The following is a 19,092-nucleotide window of genomic DNA, read 5'->3' as shown; positions in this document are numbered from 1 at the left end:
CCTGGGGTGGGGATTTCTGATCCTAACTAAGGGGCTTGGATTTGAATATCTATGTGTGCTATAAGAAGAGTTGTATCTTAGGTGGGGTGTAGGAACTCACGCTTTGAATAAAGCTGGATTCCACTGAATGGGCAGACTAGGAGGAAGGTCTATATAGTGTCAAAGGGAATCAACAAGGTAGTTTGTCTCACCCTAAGCATTACTTGAAAAATAAGTTTCTAATGCGATACCATAATCATTGGCCTGCTCAACTTGGAATGGGAATTTGAATGTAAACTACCCAAATGATCCAAGAATTCATAAGCCTTGAGGTCATCCTGAGCTGGTAATACTTTGGAGGCACCTGGCAGAAAAAAATTGCACGGCTTCCTTGAAGGGACATAACTAAAATCTATACAATTATTTCCACAGACAACAGCCATTATATAAAGTATTATATACAATTATACAAACTACAAACTACAAAATATATGAGGAGAAAGAAAATCCATCATGACTAAGGAAGAGTAGAAACACAAATGAGAGACTCAGACAGAGCTTGAGGTACTTTAAATAACAGGATTATGAAATGGGGACTGTAAAATAAGCATGGCAACACTAAAGACGGTCCATCCTGTGGGGTACTTAAATGTGCTTTAAAATCCCATTTCAATTTTCTATATTGTTTTTGAGGGTTATCTCTTTGTGTAACTTTTTTTGGTGGTTTCTCTAGGTATGACACTACGTATACATACCATCAGAGTACTGGTAGTGTTATTTACCAGTTCAAATGCAGTAAAGAAACCTTACTTTCTTTTATGTCTGTTTACCACCCTGTTTATAACACAATTGTCTTAACTATTTCCTACACGTACATTTAGAAGCAAAAGTGTTACAACTTTTGCTTCAACTGGCAAATATAATTTAGAAAGCTCAAGAGAATAAAGACTATTTATCCGTATTTTTGCTTACTGTGTTTGTCCTTCCTGATGTTCTAAGCTTCTTCTGTTTATTTAATTTTTCAATTACAGCTGACATACAAGATTATATTGGCTTGGTGGACAACACAGTGATTAGACATTTATATAACTTATGAAGTGATCACCCTGATAAATCCAGTTCCCATCTGACACCATACATAGTTATTACAATGTTACTGACTATATTCCCTACGCTGTACTTCACATCCCCATGACTATTTCGTAACTTCCAATTTGTACCTCTTAATCCTCTCCTTCCTTCCCCCATTAATTACTAGTTTTTAGGAACTACATGGGACAGAGAAACAAGGTAAATGACACCATATATATGCATCTTATTTAACTGCCAAAAAGGAGAAATTTAAGATACAATGGTATAGTCCTATTAAATATTTTCTTCCTGAAGAAATTGGTCTTCAGAAATAATCTTGGAAAAAATCTATTAGGTGCTAAAAAAATTTTTTTTTAACATAAGATATAATTATTAGTATTATACAAAAAGTAAAGAATCTGTCAAAATTTTTATGAATTCTGAAAATGTTATTACAGGAAATCCTAAAGAAGATCTTACTTTATTTCAAGTTGTTTTATTTTCTTTTCTGCTGTCTTAAGTCTTAGCTGAAGATCATCTTTTGCTCTCTCTGCAACCAGGCATCTTTGGTGCATTGCTTCCAGTTTTCCGTAATCACTTTCATTCACTCTGCCTTCACGGCAAATCTGCAGAAGAGGCTTATATGTATATTACCTTAGAGAACAAAATTGTCCTAAGAAATGATAGGTTCAGAAACTGAAATTAAGGATAAGAAATCAAAACCCAGGATTACGCATTCATCTGTTTCCACTGTAATACATTAAAACATATCAATAATTTTGTTTGTTTCACAATGATAAAATACGATGCTAAAAACTGACATATACAAAAATTGTTTATTTTTTGAAATTATTCATGCTCATTGTAAATTACTCAGATTGTTTTAATATTTTAAAAAGAAATGTAAAATAGCTGAAATGAAAAAAAAAAAAGTACTCTAAATGTCACCACTCAGACATAACTGCTCTGATTCTTTGATGAATATTCTTCAAGTCAATTCTGTATTCCAACATTCAAAAACACAGATACATGCTGTGGTACAATGAGCAGAACTATCTGAAAGTGACTCCGAAATCCCACTCTGGGTTAACAAAACAATGATCTAGCTGGAGTGGGGGTTTCCCCTCACTGGGCAGGAGTGGTTGTACCCAAGCTCAGCTTCCATGAGACCGGCCCTGCTCCCACAACACAGAGACTAGAACATGCCAAGAACTGCACAGTCTCCAAGTGCTAGGCAGCTCACATTTCCAGACAAATCCTACGCACAGTTACCCTTCAAATCCAGACTGCCTGGACAAAAAATAACCTGAGTCTTCTCCCACTTACAAGACTGCTTTGTCACTCCTGCTCTATAAAGAAGACAGACTATCACCCGTCAGTGTCCTGCTCCTATAATACAGACGTTTACTGCAGTCCCAGCGGTACTCTGCTACAGCAAGTGTGTCTGTGGGGCAGTGGAGACTAAGGAGCATTGCCTTATCGTTACCTGGTGCTGTTAGCCCTGTCACTTTTACATTTCCCCAGGAAAGCCTATGCTGTGAGATACGAAAAATTCATCCCAAACCCTGACATATATAGCCCGAGGCGATCTAAATGAAACATATCTGACAGAAACTAATAAGGCATCAACCTTGAAGGGGAGTGGTATAATCCCCACAAATGGGATTATACAAATGTTTTGTTTTGTAAATTACCCTTTTACTATCCAATGTTGTTACAATCTTTTTACATCAATAATATAAACATGCCATATACTTTTTATGCTACATAGCTCTTCTTTGAAAAAAATCAAACTTTGACTCTACCATTTAATATTTTTTAACACAGACAAGGTACTTAACCTCTCTACATGATAGTTCTTAATTCAGTACCTAAAACATAGCCTATGCTGAATCAAATTTAGTCTCCCCCTTTTTTCCCCAAGGCACTTTAGGAGAGTGGGCTATTTCCTGCTAATAAAAAAAGTTATTTAAGAAAAATATTTAAACTATAGACTTCTCACAATATTTTTTTTTCTCAAATATCATTGGAATATTTTTCCTAACTATGAAATAAAAATCTGTACTTTTAAAGGTAAAAATCATAGCAATGTTACAATTTTCTGGTTATAGATACTTGTTATTATAAATAGCCTAAACCAAGTAAGAGTTGGCATAAAATTTAAAAAGAGAAGACAGACAAAATAAAATTTAGTTTTGCGATGAGAGTTAAGCAAGGAATATAGGTACTTCATAAAATTTGTACCTTTAAAATTAAAAAGTTTAAATAATGTGGCCACTCTTATGAAAAAATGTACGCAGGCAATACCATTATTTAATTGTAGAGTCTGAATATATTCCAAGCAAATGAAAACACTCACCAGGAGAATACTTATATAAATATAGGGGTTGCTAGCAGATAGTGTGATGGAAGCAGACAGTAATGTTGAATATTTGCAGTTGGGGTTTAGGCAGTTATTTTTTATTTTTATTTTCTTTACCTTTTCTAGTTCTTCTTCCACTGCTTTTTTCTCCCTAATGAGTCGTTCAATTTGGCCTTGTTTTTCGGCACACTCCTATAAATTCAAGTCATACAGTACATAAATATATTTGTAAATCTTTCAGGAAAACAGGGAAAAAGGGAAAAGTAGGATGATTTGTGCGTAACAGAACACCACATTTACCTATCAATACAGCAGGACCATACTGATTACAAACAAACAAAGAAACAAACCCCTTCAGTCTTCAAAGAGCTACCTACCCTAGGATTTCAGAAATCACCTCCAGTACCGAATGCCAAGGAGTTCTAAGTAAACATGCTAGGTAGGTTGATTCCAGGATAAAAAAATAAACAAATGAGACCTCTTTCTCATAGTATAGTTTTTCTTTTCACATATTCTTATCATACATTGTCAAAGGAAATGTAGAACCGGACGGAGGCATAGCACCCTGAGGATAACCTGTGGCTTAAAAGGAAACAGGTATATAAATTCTAAAACAGTTTAAAATTTTTAAATTTTTTTTGCAAAACTTAAAAACAGCCAAAGCAAATGAAATTAAAAACAATCATGATAATGACTGGTTCTTCAGTTATTTATTTTTATCTATTTACTTATTTTTGCAAATGGTGTGGTTATTTTCTACTAATTGTAAATTATGCTTTGATGAACCTGCTTTGTTGACATTGTTCTGCTAATTAAGATTCAATTATCTTTATCATAAGTTTATAACTTTTATCAATGTTTTTAAATTTTAAAATAAGCTTCTAAATTGTGACCCATAATTAATTAACTCTGATTAAAATGAAGATCTTTAACCCTATGTTACAAATCAAATGATTAATCTAAATTTATTTTTATGAAGACAGAACTATTACTGTATAAGAAATGAAACTTTAATGTTCCATGTATGTTCATACACTAAGTTGCTAATCTATGAAAAAAGGTAGTCTTACGTTGTGAAATACGCTATTGATCCTCTGTTCACAACTTACCTCCTGTGATTTTATTTTAAGAGACTATTTTTTAGAGAAGTTTTAGATTCATGGCAACACTAGAATGGGTTACAGAGATTTCCCCTATAATTCCTGCCACCATACATGCACAGCCTCACCCATCATCGAAGGTAGTGGTACATTTGTTACAGATGATGAACCTACACCTACACGACATTATCACCCAAAGCCCATAGCTTACATCTGAACTCACTCTTGGTGTTGTACATGCTATGGGCTTGGATACATTTATAATGACGTGTGTCCATCATTATAGCACCATGACAGTGCAGTGTCACTGTCCTAAAAATCCTCCATGCTTTGGCTACACCTATGCATCCTTCTCTCCTCAACCTCTGATAACCACTGATCTTTTTACTGTCTTCATAGTTTTTTCCTTTTCCAGAATGTCATATAGTTGGATTCATACAGGATGTAGCTTTTTCAGACTAGCTTCTTTCACTCAGTAATATACATTTAAGGTTCCTCTATGTCTTTTCATGGCTTGTTAGTGTTGAATAATATTCCATTGTTAGATTTACCACAGTTCATTTATCCATTCACATAGTAAAGGGCATTTTGGTTGCTTCTACGTTTTGGAAATTATGACAAAAGCGTACCAGTATAGTGACAAAAGTATAGTGACAAAAGTATAGTGTACCATACTCCATACTGTACCATACCCCACAGTGTACTATAAAGTTGCAACAAATATTAAGAATCAATATCATGTTTCCAGTTATAAAATAAAGAAGTCTTGGGGATGTGATATACAGTATAGGGAATAAAATAAATTACACATAATATAAAACAAACAAAATAAATTCAATGTGTTTACAGCAAAAAAAAAAAAATCAGTATCATATAGGCCATGATCTGTGGCCTCTATTTAACTAGATTCGTAATCAATAATAAAAAGATGTCTACATGAGCTAGTTAGTATACTAGCATCCAATGTGCTTGGTATTGGGCCCCTCATCCATTTAAATGATTTATATATGTACATTTTCTTTTGCTAGTGCTGACATCAAATGAATACTCAATGACAGAAGAACCAAGAGACTTCATGTGATCTGACTCTTTTCTAATAAATGAACTAACATTGCAACCCAATGGCTCTATCTGCAGCACCACCTATATCCATATGCTTGAAGATACACACTAAATTGTTAGTAGTGGTGCCCATGATGAGGAAGTGGTATTCTGGGGAAAAAAAGTATGAAACGGGTATCACTTTAACTCAATATGCTTTGATATTGTTAGAATGTTTTTTTTTAATAGTTAAAATGTTTTCATATATCACATGTGTAATTTTTTGAAATAACAATGCCACTTATAAAAAAATGTTTAAATGCCCATGTATTTGGAAAATCAAAATTAGACTTCTAAAACATTCATAAAAAAGATTCATAAAAAAGATCCTAATAAATGTTTCATTTTACTTGTATACATTTGGGCATTTATAGCCAATATTCTGTCTTGTAGGCTATAGATTGACAGCAATCTCTGCTACTTGGCTGAATTAAAGCCTTGAGTATACTTAAGAGACAATATACCATGTAGGAGAAAAGAAAGGCTGTGCGTGTTGCCTTCCAAAGGGAGATATGTGGCTTGAGATGGACTGGCTCTGGCTTTTTCTTAAACCAACCAAAAATTTTTGCACAGTAACCTAAAATACAAGTTTTGCTCCTTCCTGCAAGCATGACTTAATTTGGGTTAGCTAACGTATGCTTAACTTCCCTCCCTGAATTCATCTTCACAGCAAAGGTGGTAAAATTGGCACTGAGGATAGAAATCAGTCGCTGACATCAAGTTACTGTGCCTCAAACTGGAGCCCAAGTTTCCTGAGAAAAATCTGCTTTTCTAAGTAGTTGCATGTGTCTTCCTTCAAATGTATTTCTAAATGCTTAATATTTAAATACTTTTCAAATAGTCAGTACAGTTTTCCTCATGGAATCAACATGACATTAAATCCTAAGAAACGCCCATTGAAATAATCTGAAATTATCTGTATTTTTTACTCTAAAGTGAGTTTATACAGCTCTGGTTGTTACATAGCTAACAGTTATTTTTAAAATCATTGTAGGTCTTAACTAGTACATATTCCTTTGGGAAAACAGAAAAAACAAATGCTGTCCTTCTCGAGTTTATAATCCATTAAATGATCCTGGACTAAGGTAGGTCCCTTCCTCCTCAAGCTGTTAATCTTTTGGTAGCTAAACCAGTCCATGTAAGAGAATAGGAAATAGCAGGTGACAGAAGAGGAAGTAAAACTCAAAAACCACAAAGGATTAGACATGATTAATTGGCCACATCACATCCCATTAATTTTAATTCACGTTCCTATATTGTTAAAACAAATGACATTAAATACACAAAAAGTAACAGTTTTTTGAGCTTTTGGTCTCAGGACGCACACACAAGGACTAAGTTCCCATTATATATGCTACAGAGTTTGTAGAATGTAGAAAAGATGTGATCCTTCTTTCAGAGGTGTTTAAATATCAACCAGGTATCTTCCCAGTAAAAATACTTGTACTTTTAATACCATGTAAGCAAGGTTATTAAACTCCATTTCATCAAATCTTCATGTTAAATTTACATATTTAATCCACCTCTAGCCTCTTTTCCTCTCCTCTCTCTGTCTATTCATCCTTCAGTACTCTTTTCTTTTGGGAAGCTTGTCTTCCCTCCTTCCCACTGTCACATATACTTTTTCTTTCTCTCTGGTCTGCAGATGAACCCAGCATATGGCAGCAGCTGCAGCTGGGGGCTTCAGTAGCACCATGAGCATTCTTTGTCAAAGACAGGTAGTCATAGGAAAATGTGCTAAATGCCATCCATCTCTCCTGCTAGACCATGAGTTCCAAGACTGCAGATAACACATTTATCTCCATTTTCACTGTTTTCCTAGCATCTAGCATAGTTCATGTCCTAATATGTATCTTTTGAATGAACTAATGCCCAATGACATGTACCTTGCCCTTTAAAATAGCAATATTCAGAAGAAAATATAAATACAGTCTTCTAACGTACCATACGAAGGGCTGAAAGATCTTCTGTTAGTCGAGAAATCTGTACATTAGATTGTTTTTTTGCATTTTCAACCTGTAAATTAAGATATTTATGAATTATTTAGATCTATAATAAAATGAAGAGTATCCAATATAAACATTCAGGATAACAATTTTGATAAAAAATAAGGTTGCAACTTTTAGGGCATAAAACATAAATAAGCACATGATACATTAAATAGTCAGGAGTTTATCATGACAGTGGGAGGAGAGCAAATAGGATAATTTACCCTAAAGGACAGTAGTTGCCAAACTTTTTAGCCCAGGATCCTTTTACTCTATAAAAACAAAGATCTTTTGCTTATGATGGGTTCTTTCAATTGGAATTTACCATATTAGAAATGAAAAGTGAGAAAATTTCAAAATATTTACTTGTTAATCCCTTTGTAAAAACAATAAGGTTATTACAGGTTAACACAAATAATATATTTTTATTAAAAAATAAGTACATTTTCCAAAATTAAAATATTTTGAGAAGGTTGGATTATTTTACATTTTTGCACATTTCCTTAAAGTCTGGCTCAATAGGAGACAGATTCTCTTATCTACTTCTGTGTTTAAACTGTAGTGTTGTTGTGTACCATCAACTTCTGGAAAACAATACTGTACACTCATGAGGGAATGAGTGAAAAAAGGAGACCGTGTTTTACTGTAATTAGGAAACTAGGTGTGACCGTGCAGACTCCCTGAACAACACTGAGAACTGCTGCCATAGAGCAAGTCAGGAGAAAAATTGAATTACACTGAGAATGTAATTAATAACTTAAAAGGCAGTGTCTTTTATAAATAGAAAAATAGTTTTATATTGCACATCAGATATCAGTGCTAATTACTGTGTAAAGAAAACCCCTCCTTGAATTAACATTCAAATATCTTCAGAAATAGTACAATTTATGTGTATGAAATATTTTTAAGAGTGAGCCACATCTCACCAGGATGGCTCCTCGATGCTATTGTTTTCCAATATCTATTCATACTTTTTAAAAAGACCATGAGGAATATTGATACTGATAATAGATCGTCAGCAAACATTTATGATTCAAAGGTTTTTATAAATTTTCTAGGGTCTTATAAAATGGATTATTTCTAAAACATGATGTAAACCTTATTTAGAACATTTATAATAATGCCATATACTTTATTTAGTTAATTAACATGTTACCTGTTAGAAGTCCTGTCAAACATATTACATGTCGGTTCATAGGAATAGAAAAGGCCTGTGATGGTGTTAATATTGCTTAACTGGACAAATATAATTTTGATCACCGGCTTTAGCCATAATTTAAAATCAGAAGAAAATAATGTGCTTCTTTTTCCACAAATTAAATTTTATGTTTGCGAGATATCTGAGAAATAGTTGTTTCCCTATTTTAAAGAAATAAGCTAGTGTCACATTTTTGTTCAATTTTACAGCCAGAACATAAATATGACAACTTGTTCATTATATTTACTTCAGTTAATAAAAACAGACACTTGTAAAGTCATTACACGTAAGTTATCCTGAATTTAACAGGTTAATTCTACATATTTGGAGGACATGTCAAATTGTAATTAATGGGCAATTATCACCAATACAGTTGAAAAATTAAAAAAAAAATTAGAAATACATTTTTACATAAAAATATATTTTACATAAAAACAGAAAAATATAGGTGTAATATATATGTGTGTGTATATATGTATATATGTGTGTGTATGTAGTTTGTTTATGAAAATAATACATACTGTTTGAAATTTCAAACACTGTAAAATTATGTTATATGGAAAGTGAAAGGTCCTCATTATTCTACCTTCTAGGCTTAGACAGGTTGGTGTATGTATCTTCAGAATTTTTTGTGTTACTGATGATTATACCGTATTATTGATAATCTGGGTTTAAATGAAAATTCAAAGAATGTGGAACTGTAAATGATATTGATTTTCTTTTACGTACTTTTATAGATTTCCACTTGCTTTTATAATGAGCTTGTATCACTTTTTAATAATAATACAAAAGTTTACTTAAAAAATCAACTTAGCATCAGTGTGGAACCTGGAGAGCGAGGAGGCCAGCATAGTGTTTGGCACATAGGAAATGCTCAGGAAATACTTCTGAGTGAACAGGTGGAATAGAAGGGGAACCTGAGGTCCAGGGCCTCAAAGGGGGTCCACGAGGAAGGGAAAACTGGGTGGTAAGAGAGGGAGTCCGGTTTCACACGCCTGGAGGGACTATATAGATAGGGGGATAACTAGATTCTAGCAGGCAGTTGACTACACATGTTTGCAGCAAGGTTTGGACTGAATATAGAGATCAGAACACTGGAAAAATTATACTGAGATTATTTAAAGATTCATGCACAAGACAACCCCTACCAACCATAAAATGAACGTGAATTTATTTTAGCATTAAAAAATGAATGAGGAGTTCTCATACTATGAGCACTTTGATAAAAAACAGTTGTATGATTAAAAGCAACAAAATTTATTAATATCTATTTTAAAGCTATGTCATCCAGAATACTTTGAACTGCAGCCAAAGTTATATAGTATTTTCAATTCCAAGAATAGCTCAGGGATTTCAGAAGAAAAGATATACAAGATAAAGAACAAAAAAAAAAAAAAAAGAAAAGAAAAGAAAAAACCCAGGCTTTAATATGGATTTTGCCTCAAATTAGAAATTTTATCTTGGGAAATCACCTAATTTAGTCAGACAATGACAAAGTAATAAATTTCTAAGAAATACTTTTGCAACAAGAAAAGTTATACAATGACTTTGTAGGAATGAAAACTACCACTTAATTGCTTGGGGGAAAAGGAAGCATGGGAGTTTTTTTTTTTTTTTTAAACTGATGAGGCTTTAAAAAACCAGGTTACTTCTGGCTACTTAGGTGAGAAATAATATTTCACACAAAAAATATAGGTAAGAAAAAAGTTAAACCTTTGTTTTATCCAGTGGAGGAATATACAGTATATTCAACTATCCCACAAGAGCTAATTTTATGTATGTATGTATTAAATTTATTTTTTAGTAAAGGATAGTAGACATACAATATGATAGTAGCTTCAGGTGTACAGTACCTTCATTTTAAAGGAAAGGAATATTAATTTTCAATAATGCATGTTAACTATTTCAGACAGTTTTTATGAATATGTAGGCAAGCATTTTAATGTACATATTACAGTAAAAATTAAACCATGAATTTCTGCTTTTGCTAATTCTTGTCTCTGACCAAAATGTCAAATTAAAAAATTACAATGAAGCCTTCTTAAAAAAGTGGCTGATTCCTGATCAGAGGCAGGGAAAATACAGGATGAGAGAGGAACATCATTGATGCAAAAAAGTTAAGAGAGACAATTTGAAAATAAAAAAGCCTGTTGTCGTTCAGGATATTCCACATCTGGATTCATGTGGCTGTTTCTTCTTGATTAGATTCAGGTCATTTCTGGCACAATGGTATGTTTACCTCCTACTTCATCACATCAGGAAGCTATAATGTCAGGCTGTGCATTGGTGATGCTAAGCTTGGCCGCATGGTAATGGATTATAACACAAAAAAATTAACACACAATGCAACATATAGTTGACATATTATAGAAATATACACTTGAAGCTATATTAATGTACACTATAATTTTACTAACAATATTACCCTAGTAAATTAAACAAAGAGAAAAATAAATACATAAATAAAATTAAAAAGATTCATGAATCCACAATGATATTAAAAAGGGAGCAGGACATCTCTTTATAACAGCTAATAAATGTATAGAAAGAATAACAGAATTAGAATATTATTTTTCATCATCCCATATAATATTTATTTCAGGCAAGGATTGTCAGTGGATGCTGAAACCACTGGATGAAAGATTTTGGTGGAAAAGGAGACCTGCATGGTCTTCAAGTATCTCCCCAACTATTTAGTAAGTACAAAATGGAGAGACCTGGTTTTTCCACCTTAACCATGCGGCCAAGCTTAGCATCACCAATGCACAACCTGACGTTATAGCTTCCTGATGTGATGAAGTAGGAGGTCAACATACCATTGTGCCAGAAATGACCGGAATCTAATCAAGAAGAAACAGCCACATGAATCCAGATGTGGAATATCCTGAACGACAACAGGCTTGTATTCTACAAAGGACTCTTTGTCACATGCAGAGGGAGGCAGGTGACTGGGTTAAAATGATGAAGACTACAGACATAGAGACCAAAGAAATGCAGTGACGCATAAATGTTGACTGGATTCTGGATTTGAAAAAACCAAACAGTTATGAAGAATATTTTAGGGAAATCTGTGTGTGGATTATACTAAGGTAATGCCGAGTTTTTTCAAGGTATGGTGACAGTGGTGTGGTTGTGTAGTAAAATGTCCTTTTTCCCCAGGGAAACAGATGCCCAGATATTTAGAAGTGAAGTGTTCTCTGGGTGAGGGGTAAATAAGTGTTCATTGTGCATCTCTTTCAACCTTTTCATGGGTTTGAAAATTTAAAAAACAACAACATAAATGAATGTGAAAGCACTTCTCATAGTGACTGAGAGTCCGGCTCAAGAATCCGCAGACTTGTATTGCCTCCCAGTCCTGCCACTTCTAGAGGTGGAACCCTCAGCTAGTGATTTAACTCGTGTATTCCGGTTTTTTTTCATCTTCAAAATGGTTTTTTTGTGGTTTCTTCCTCCTAAACTCACTTTAGATTTTCACACTTGTACCACATGGCTCATGAACTGATTCCTGTCTATTCCAGAGGGAAAGGCAAATACCTGTATGTCTTCCCTGTCTCTTTGAATCAAAGTCAACTTATGTTTCCAAGACGGTTTTAACTTTCAAAAGCCTCACAATTCAAACCAAGAAACAACTCATTACTTTAACACAAAAATACTAGGTTTTTCTTGATAATAGAATTGCAAACAACCACACAAATTGTGTAAGTACCAGCATGATGTGGCTGAAACCATGCTGGGCTCAGTAGAGTAAGGGGCAGGTCTTGTGTAAGCTACGGCTTCAACTGGTATATAACTGAGTGGGTCAGTAACCTCTTGTGGGTTTCAGTATTTTTACCAATAAATAAGTGGTTAAAACAGATTTCTCGGGTTCTAAGACTCTAAAATACTGTAACCAACGGTAGGTTTTCTTACTTCTTATGCGTTCATAGTTGCTTTTTGAGCCTTCTTTTTAACTTGACACTTCAGGTGTGTTAATCGTCATTACATACCCAACCTAAACCCCTCTCCTGCCCATTTCCTGACCCCCCACTGCTACCCCACTCTAGCTCAAATAGCTGTGCTACTACCTTGAGATGATTTTTATTTGAAATTTGGCACAACTGATGCAATTAGCTGACAGTTAATTAGCTGGGTTCATTGGGCAAAAACTTAAGTAGTATTTAGTCTTAAGCAGTAAAACTTTGAATTTTAAATAGAATTAAAAACTCCTTACTTCCTTCCTGCATCGTTTGGTAGCATTTTCCATTAACTGAGAAAGTGTTTCTTTCATCTTCTTTATATGTTCTTCTTTTTGCTTCTCCTCAAGCAGAGCCTTCAGAAAATAATCTGATGTTATTATAGGTCACATCACTATTAATAAAGATAACAATAAATGGGTAAAAACCTACCCACTAGTCACATTCTTGAAAGCAAACATCTTATTCTAAACTTCTGATAAATGTCCACTTGGAACTCTTGCCTAAATCATGAATGGTATTTATTTTCTCAACCCTCCTCACCTGACCTTGTCCTGACTAAAAATTTATCTTCTTTTGGTATTTATTTCAGCCAGTGTGCTATCACTCTTCTAATCTCTTCAGTTGGAAAGCTTAGTATTATATTTGAATTTTCCGTCTCCTTCAGTCACTATACAAAATAAGTCACCAAATCCAGGTATTATAGTCTCGGAAAAATCTCTTGGATTTCCCTCTTTCTATTATTTGGTATTATTTAAATTAAGTCTTTTGTCACCTCACATCTCAAACACTATAGACTCCACCAACTTTGTCTTCTTGATGTGTTTCTACGCATCCAATCATTTTCATCTCCCACTTATAAGACATTCTCATAATCCTAGTTCTCTCGTTAGTCACACCCTATTTCTTTGCTTCCTTGTGCAGCAAGACTCTAAAGTCTGCACTAGCTCATCTACAACACTTGCTCTCTTACACACTCACCCCAATCAGGCTTCCACCATCCATGTTCTCCATATTGATAACTCCTGAGTCAATTTGGAGTAACTACCTTATTCAATCTCAGCAACAGATGAGATAATTGATTACCTCTCCCCCCTTGTTTTACTTTCTTATTTGACTTTTAGCAACAACGTACTGGGTTTCCTCCTAACTTACTCGTCCTCCACTTCCGTCTGTACTGTTGCTTCTTCCTCTTTTCCTCAACCTCTTCAGTACTGGACTACCCAAGACTCAGTCCTTGGTCCTTTCTTCCATCTACGTCTATCCCTTGGTGGCCTAATCCAATCTCATGATTTTAAATATCATTTATATGCTGAAAACTCCCAAATTTACATCTTTAGCTCAAATATCATTCTGAGCCCAGGACTCCTCCAATTTTAGGCCTGACTAAATCTCTCTCTCTCTCTCTCTCTCTCTCTCTCTCTCTCTCTTTCTCTCTCTCTTTATCGTCACATAAGTGGCCCTGTGTTCTGATCCTACTGTCTTCCTACACATTCCTATCTCTGTCTTGTTTTCATTGTTTAATAACTGTCCTCCTGAGTAAATAGGGAGGCTAGTTAAGAGGAGCAGCTGTCTTGATGTAGCAGCTTGTGGGGGAGAATGGGACAATGAGGAAAGGGGGAAGCATTTTAAGAGAACTATGCAAGGCTGTGCTTCAGGTCTGTTTGTAGGAAGGCCTGAAAGAACCCTTGACTTCTTAGAACAGGTGACTGAAGGTGGGAGCCCTCTAGCAATTTAGCAATGAGTCAAGAGGGAGCTCGATCTTACAGCTATGAGCAGCCTCTGGAAGGGTCTGCTGACTAGGACGTGGGTGAGAAGACTTACAGTTACACAGTGAGTGTCACTACTACCTTCTCTGTCCATTTGTTCTACACAAATGTTCATCTTTAGAGACCTGGTGTTAAGAATGTTCATAAGACGAGGTTTCAGGGGGAAGAGATAAACAATTTTGTCCTGCTGTTAATTTTTCTAGCTAACTTAGGCGTTAAGAGCTATTCCTAAGCGTTCTATGTCTATTTTGTGCCTTTCAACCATTCTACGAAACAGTATTTGTGGGGACAGAACCCCAGAAAGCAGTTTCCAGGCTCTTGGCCTCATATGGAGCGGGAGCTGAGACCCCACAGGCTGCCCTGCGTGACACATGGCGCAGCGAGCAGGGTGTGGTGTCAGCTGAAACTCTCTGGTGGAGCAGTTTATAAAAGCTCAGTTTCGCAAGCAGGGTACGGTGCCGGCAAAAGCTCCCCGAAGGGCGGTGGAACAGTTTGTGCGTATGAACACTCAGTCTCAGGAAGACCAGGGGGAGCAGCTGCCGGAGAGCTGGACCCCCGTGGAGGGGTGGAAAGACGTGTACGGTTCTCCAACCAGCATAGGCCGGAGAAAGCGAAGGTCATTGCGGCCCTGTGGGCTGGGAAGTGCTTGCTCAGGCAGCCCAGCTGCAGGACTTGTAGTCCCAGGAGGAAACGCTTGCTGAGTCCTCCGTGGGAGATGCGGGTGAGGTCAAGGTCGTCCCTCACCCCCAGGACAGCACTGGCGAATGACTGTGGACTATGGGGAATTGTCTTCTATCCCTAATTTAATGGACAGCTTGACTGTCCGTTTGGGAACATACCACCATGTAGTGGAACTGATGGAGGTTTGCTTTTGTGTCTTGACTGGCCGCCATTGAGAATATGTAAGCACCTTGACTTGAGCCGCTGTTGTTCCAGCACGGTACCCTGAGAGGCCCAGAGAGAGTGGCAGTGCCCTGAAAAGCCCTGGCTGAGTCCAGGAAGTCTGGCTGTGTCCAGAGAGAGTGGCAGTGCCCTGAGAGCCCTGGCTGAGTCCGGGAAGTCTGGCTGTGCCCAGAGAGAGTGGCAGTGCCCTGAGAGCCCTGGCTGAGTCCAGGAAGCCTGGCTGTGCCCGGGGAGAGTGGTGGTACCCTAAGAAGCCCAGGAAGTCTGGCTGTGCCCAGAAGTACTGGTGGTGCCCCGATAAACCCTGGCTGTGCCTGGGGAGACTGGTGGTACCCTAAGAAGCCCAGGAAGTCTGGCTGTGCCCAGAAGTACTGGTGGTGCCCCGAGAAACCCTGGCTGTGCCTGGGGAGACTGGTGGTACCCTAAGAAGTCCAGGAAGTCTGGCTGTGCCCAGAAGTACTGGTGGTGCCCTGAGAAACCCTGGCTGTGCCCAGAGAGCTTGGCTGTGTCCAGGATATTGCATTCACCTTCAGGCAACTCGCACAGGGCCCCTCGCGGAAGACACTTGTTGCGTAGATTGTGAGGCGAGAGCCTGTAGGGGTGGAGTGTGGGGACAGAGCCCCAGAAAGCAGTTTCCAGGCTCTTGGCCTCACATATAAAGCTGCTGGCTCAGGTAGTAAATGGCCATCAACTGTGATTGCATGGCCAGCAGCTGTGGCTAGTTGGCCGTCAGCTGTAACCAGTGAGCCATTGGCCACTAATATAACTGCTGTGGCTACGCTAGCAGAAAATGGGGGCTAGCAAGAAGATGGTGGCTGAGCTGGCAAGCGCGGATTGCAGTTAGGATGGTGGGTTGCAGACAGGGTGGATTCAGCCTCCAGTAAGACTATAGTGCCGCCAGCAAGAATATAGTGGTATGACTCCCCTACCTATGGCTCCGTGGGTGTTCCTTTTTGGCCTAGCCATATCCTGCGTTCTTTTGTGGGAGCGGGAGCAGAGACCCCGCAGGCCTCCCCGCACTATAGTATTCATATCACAGATGGGAAGATTAGCTGAAAGGTACAATAAGCACCTTAGCATTCCCACACCTTAAAATGTATAGTTATTTTTTTTTTTAAATTTCTTATTAGCTTCTTAACTAACATACAATGTATAGCTTGTTTTCTTTTTAATAGCGCTCTTGGAAAACCTTCTACTACATCAAAAAAGAAACATAAATAAAACAGAGTATTTCCTTTGTGCACCTCATATTTCCCAACAGAGTATTACCCATTTTCAAGTTAAGTGAATTAATGATCTAATGATCTCTACATAAGGAAGGCAGCAACATTAAAAACAAATCTATCTACTCCATGACTTCTATAAACTATACACCATTCATATGGAAGTGGTAGAAGACAGAAATAGGATATGTTTAGCATAAGAATCAATTGTTACAGGGTTAAGAAAACACAAAACAGTGACATGAAGGCTCGTTAATAAATCTCTGCAGCTAAATTCAATTCCTGTCAATTAAGCTTCTGCTCTACTAATGTTTAAAGAGTATGAGACTATAGGGGATGGAGATGAATTACACAGGATTGTAGACATAAGAAAAGTCTGATAGGGAAGTTTTGGGACAGAGCCGACATTTTGTCATATTTTATGATACTAAGTCTTACTATCAAGAACCTAGCATGTCTCTAAATGGAGAGCACAGGAATTTCATTTTCATGCATTTATTCTGTAGTTACGGACTCCCTTTCTATTGGGTTATATGGGGGAATATTCAGTATTTTATTTTTCATAAACATGTTAACTAGTTTTCTTACCTGACTTTTTTGCAGGTTAGCTTCTTCCAGGAGTTGCATGCTGTTCCTGGCTCTTAGAATAGCTTCACATTTTTCATCTTCTAATTCATTGTACTTTGCTTTTAATTCTCTAGTCTGTTTTTCCAAATGTGTGTTTTCTGCTCTTAATTGAGTGGCTTCTTGGATGGCCGCACATAATCTAAAAATTAGTAATTGCATTGTAAAAGTTAAGTATTTTTAAAGGGAAGGAGGGAGATAGCAGATTTACTGAGCATCTATTACAGGACAAACATTATTCCAGTTACTTTCACATGTATTTTCTCATTTGATTCGCACAAAAGTTCTATAAAGCAGATTTCATTATTTCCATTTTAAAGAATAACAAACAGACCCATTTTAATGAAGGTTAAGCATTTGATTAAGGTTATATGCCTAATGAGCAGTGGGGCTGCGACTGCATCTAGATATTTTGACTCTAATTAATGTTATACTTTCTATAGCATCACGGTGTATTAGACAGTTAAATGATAATATTATAAAGCAAATCCTTAAAGCATGAGTTGTTCTTTTTATTTATATGGTCTTTTTTTTTCCTTTTTTCTTTTGTGCCTTGGCTCCCCTTTCCTACTCTATACCCAGGGAATCCATGTCAACTTACTAATGTATATCTTTGAATATTTTTCTCTGTGTTCATAAAATCATATATATATATATATATAACATACAAATACACATACACAGTATATACACATCTATACGTAGGTTTTTAAACATAATTTTTGTGTTATAAAAATTAAGATCATATTAATAGTATATACGCTTTTCTCATTCAATACTATCTTGCAGAAATCCCCTCAAGCGACACATCTTAAAGCCCTTTCCTTTCCTACAATGATGGATGTAACTTCATTTCACTATTAGTTTTTAGTTCCCTGATTACTGGAGAGTTTCAGCACATGTTTTAAGTTACCCATGTGAATTGTCATCTTGAAATTTCTTCTTCATATTCTCTGCCTGTTTTCTTCTGATGGGTTATTTAGTTTGCTTGTTCCTTTATAAGAATTCTTTGACTATTAAGATACTAACCCTTGGTCTGTCCTATATGCTGCAAATATCTTTCTCAAGTCTACTTTTTTGTTGTTGCCTATTGACTCTATTTAGGGAATCTTTACCACACTATAACATTTGACTTTAATACGGCTAAATTTGACTATTGTTTTCGACTTTTGGGATTTCAGTTTCTATAAGATGATGTCCTTCATCCATAGACTGTTAATGTAATCTCCTAGATTTCCTCAAAAGATTGCTACGCCTTTTCATTTGTTTCATTTGTTTACCCCTGAATCTTTAGTAACATGTTCCTGTATGCTCTGGCAAGATAACTTAGATTTCATACCTTTCTTTGTTATTTTCAGGGTTTTTTCCCCCCAAGTAGTGGCAGGAGAAACCTTCCCTGGCCTCTCCCTGCTCCCAACACCCACAGCCAAACACAACGGTACCAGGAAGAAGTTTCCTGCTCCCGCTCTGGGAACTGTGAGAGCTCTGCCTACTTTGTATTTCATTCCTCTCTTTTAAAAACATATTTTTGTTGTTATTTAGTAGATCTGCTTAATTCCAAGGGAAGTGAGTTAAGGTCTATTTACTATTTTAATCAGGGTTCTTAGCTGCCAGCAGCAGAAGCCAACTCTTACTTAAGCAGAAAGAGGGTTAATTAAAATGATATTGGTAAGTTCACAGCCTCACTGGGAGAGTTGGAAAGCCAGGTGTGAAGCCTTGTAGCAAGGGACATGCTCAGAACTTTACCACAGAATAAGCTGGTCTATTTGGGAAGCCCCCAGACATGAAGGGAGGTAAGATGCAGAGAGCCAAAAATAATGA

At 36.5% G+C, this 19,092-nt stretch overlaps 1 protein-coding gene across 3 annotated transcripts in view; it reads right to left on the bottom strand.

Moving 5' to 3' along the window:
• The window catches only part of SCLT1 (sodium channel and clathrin linker 1), a 95,364-nt gene that overhangs the window by 31,339 nt on the left and 44,933 nt on the right, over positions 1-19,092 (bottom strand). For 2 of the 3 annotated variants that reach the window (XM_019749028.2, XM_074338522.1), the window contains 5 exons: positions 17,236-17,413; positions 13,010-13,108; positions 7,558-7,629; positions 3,530-3,604; positions 1,531-1,676 (listed from right to left, as the gene is read on the bottom strand). In XM_019749028.2, the coding sequence (XP_019604587.2) occupies positions 1,531-1,676; positions 3,530-3,604; positions 7,558-7,629; positions 13,010-13,108; positions 17,236-17,413 (570 nt within the window). The remainder of the gene's footprint in view (positions 1-1,530; positions 1,677-3,529; positions 3,605-7,557; positions 7,630-13,009; positions 13,109-17,235; positions 17,414-19,092) is intronic. The other variant, XM_019749029.2, reaches the window with a different exon arrangement.

This window comes from Rhinolophus sinicus, linkage group LG07 (genome assembly GCF_036562045.2).
Source record: "Rhinolophus sinicus isolate RSC01 linkage group LG07, ASM3656204v1, whole genome shotgun sequence".
NCBI classification, from domain to species: Eukaryota; Metazoa; Chordata; class Mammalia; order Chiroptera; family Rhinolophidae; genus Rhinolophus; species Rhinolophus sinicus.
This window is presented reverse-complemented; position numbering and strand designations above follow the sequence as displayed.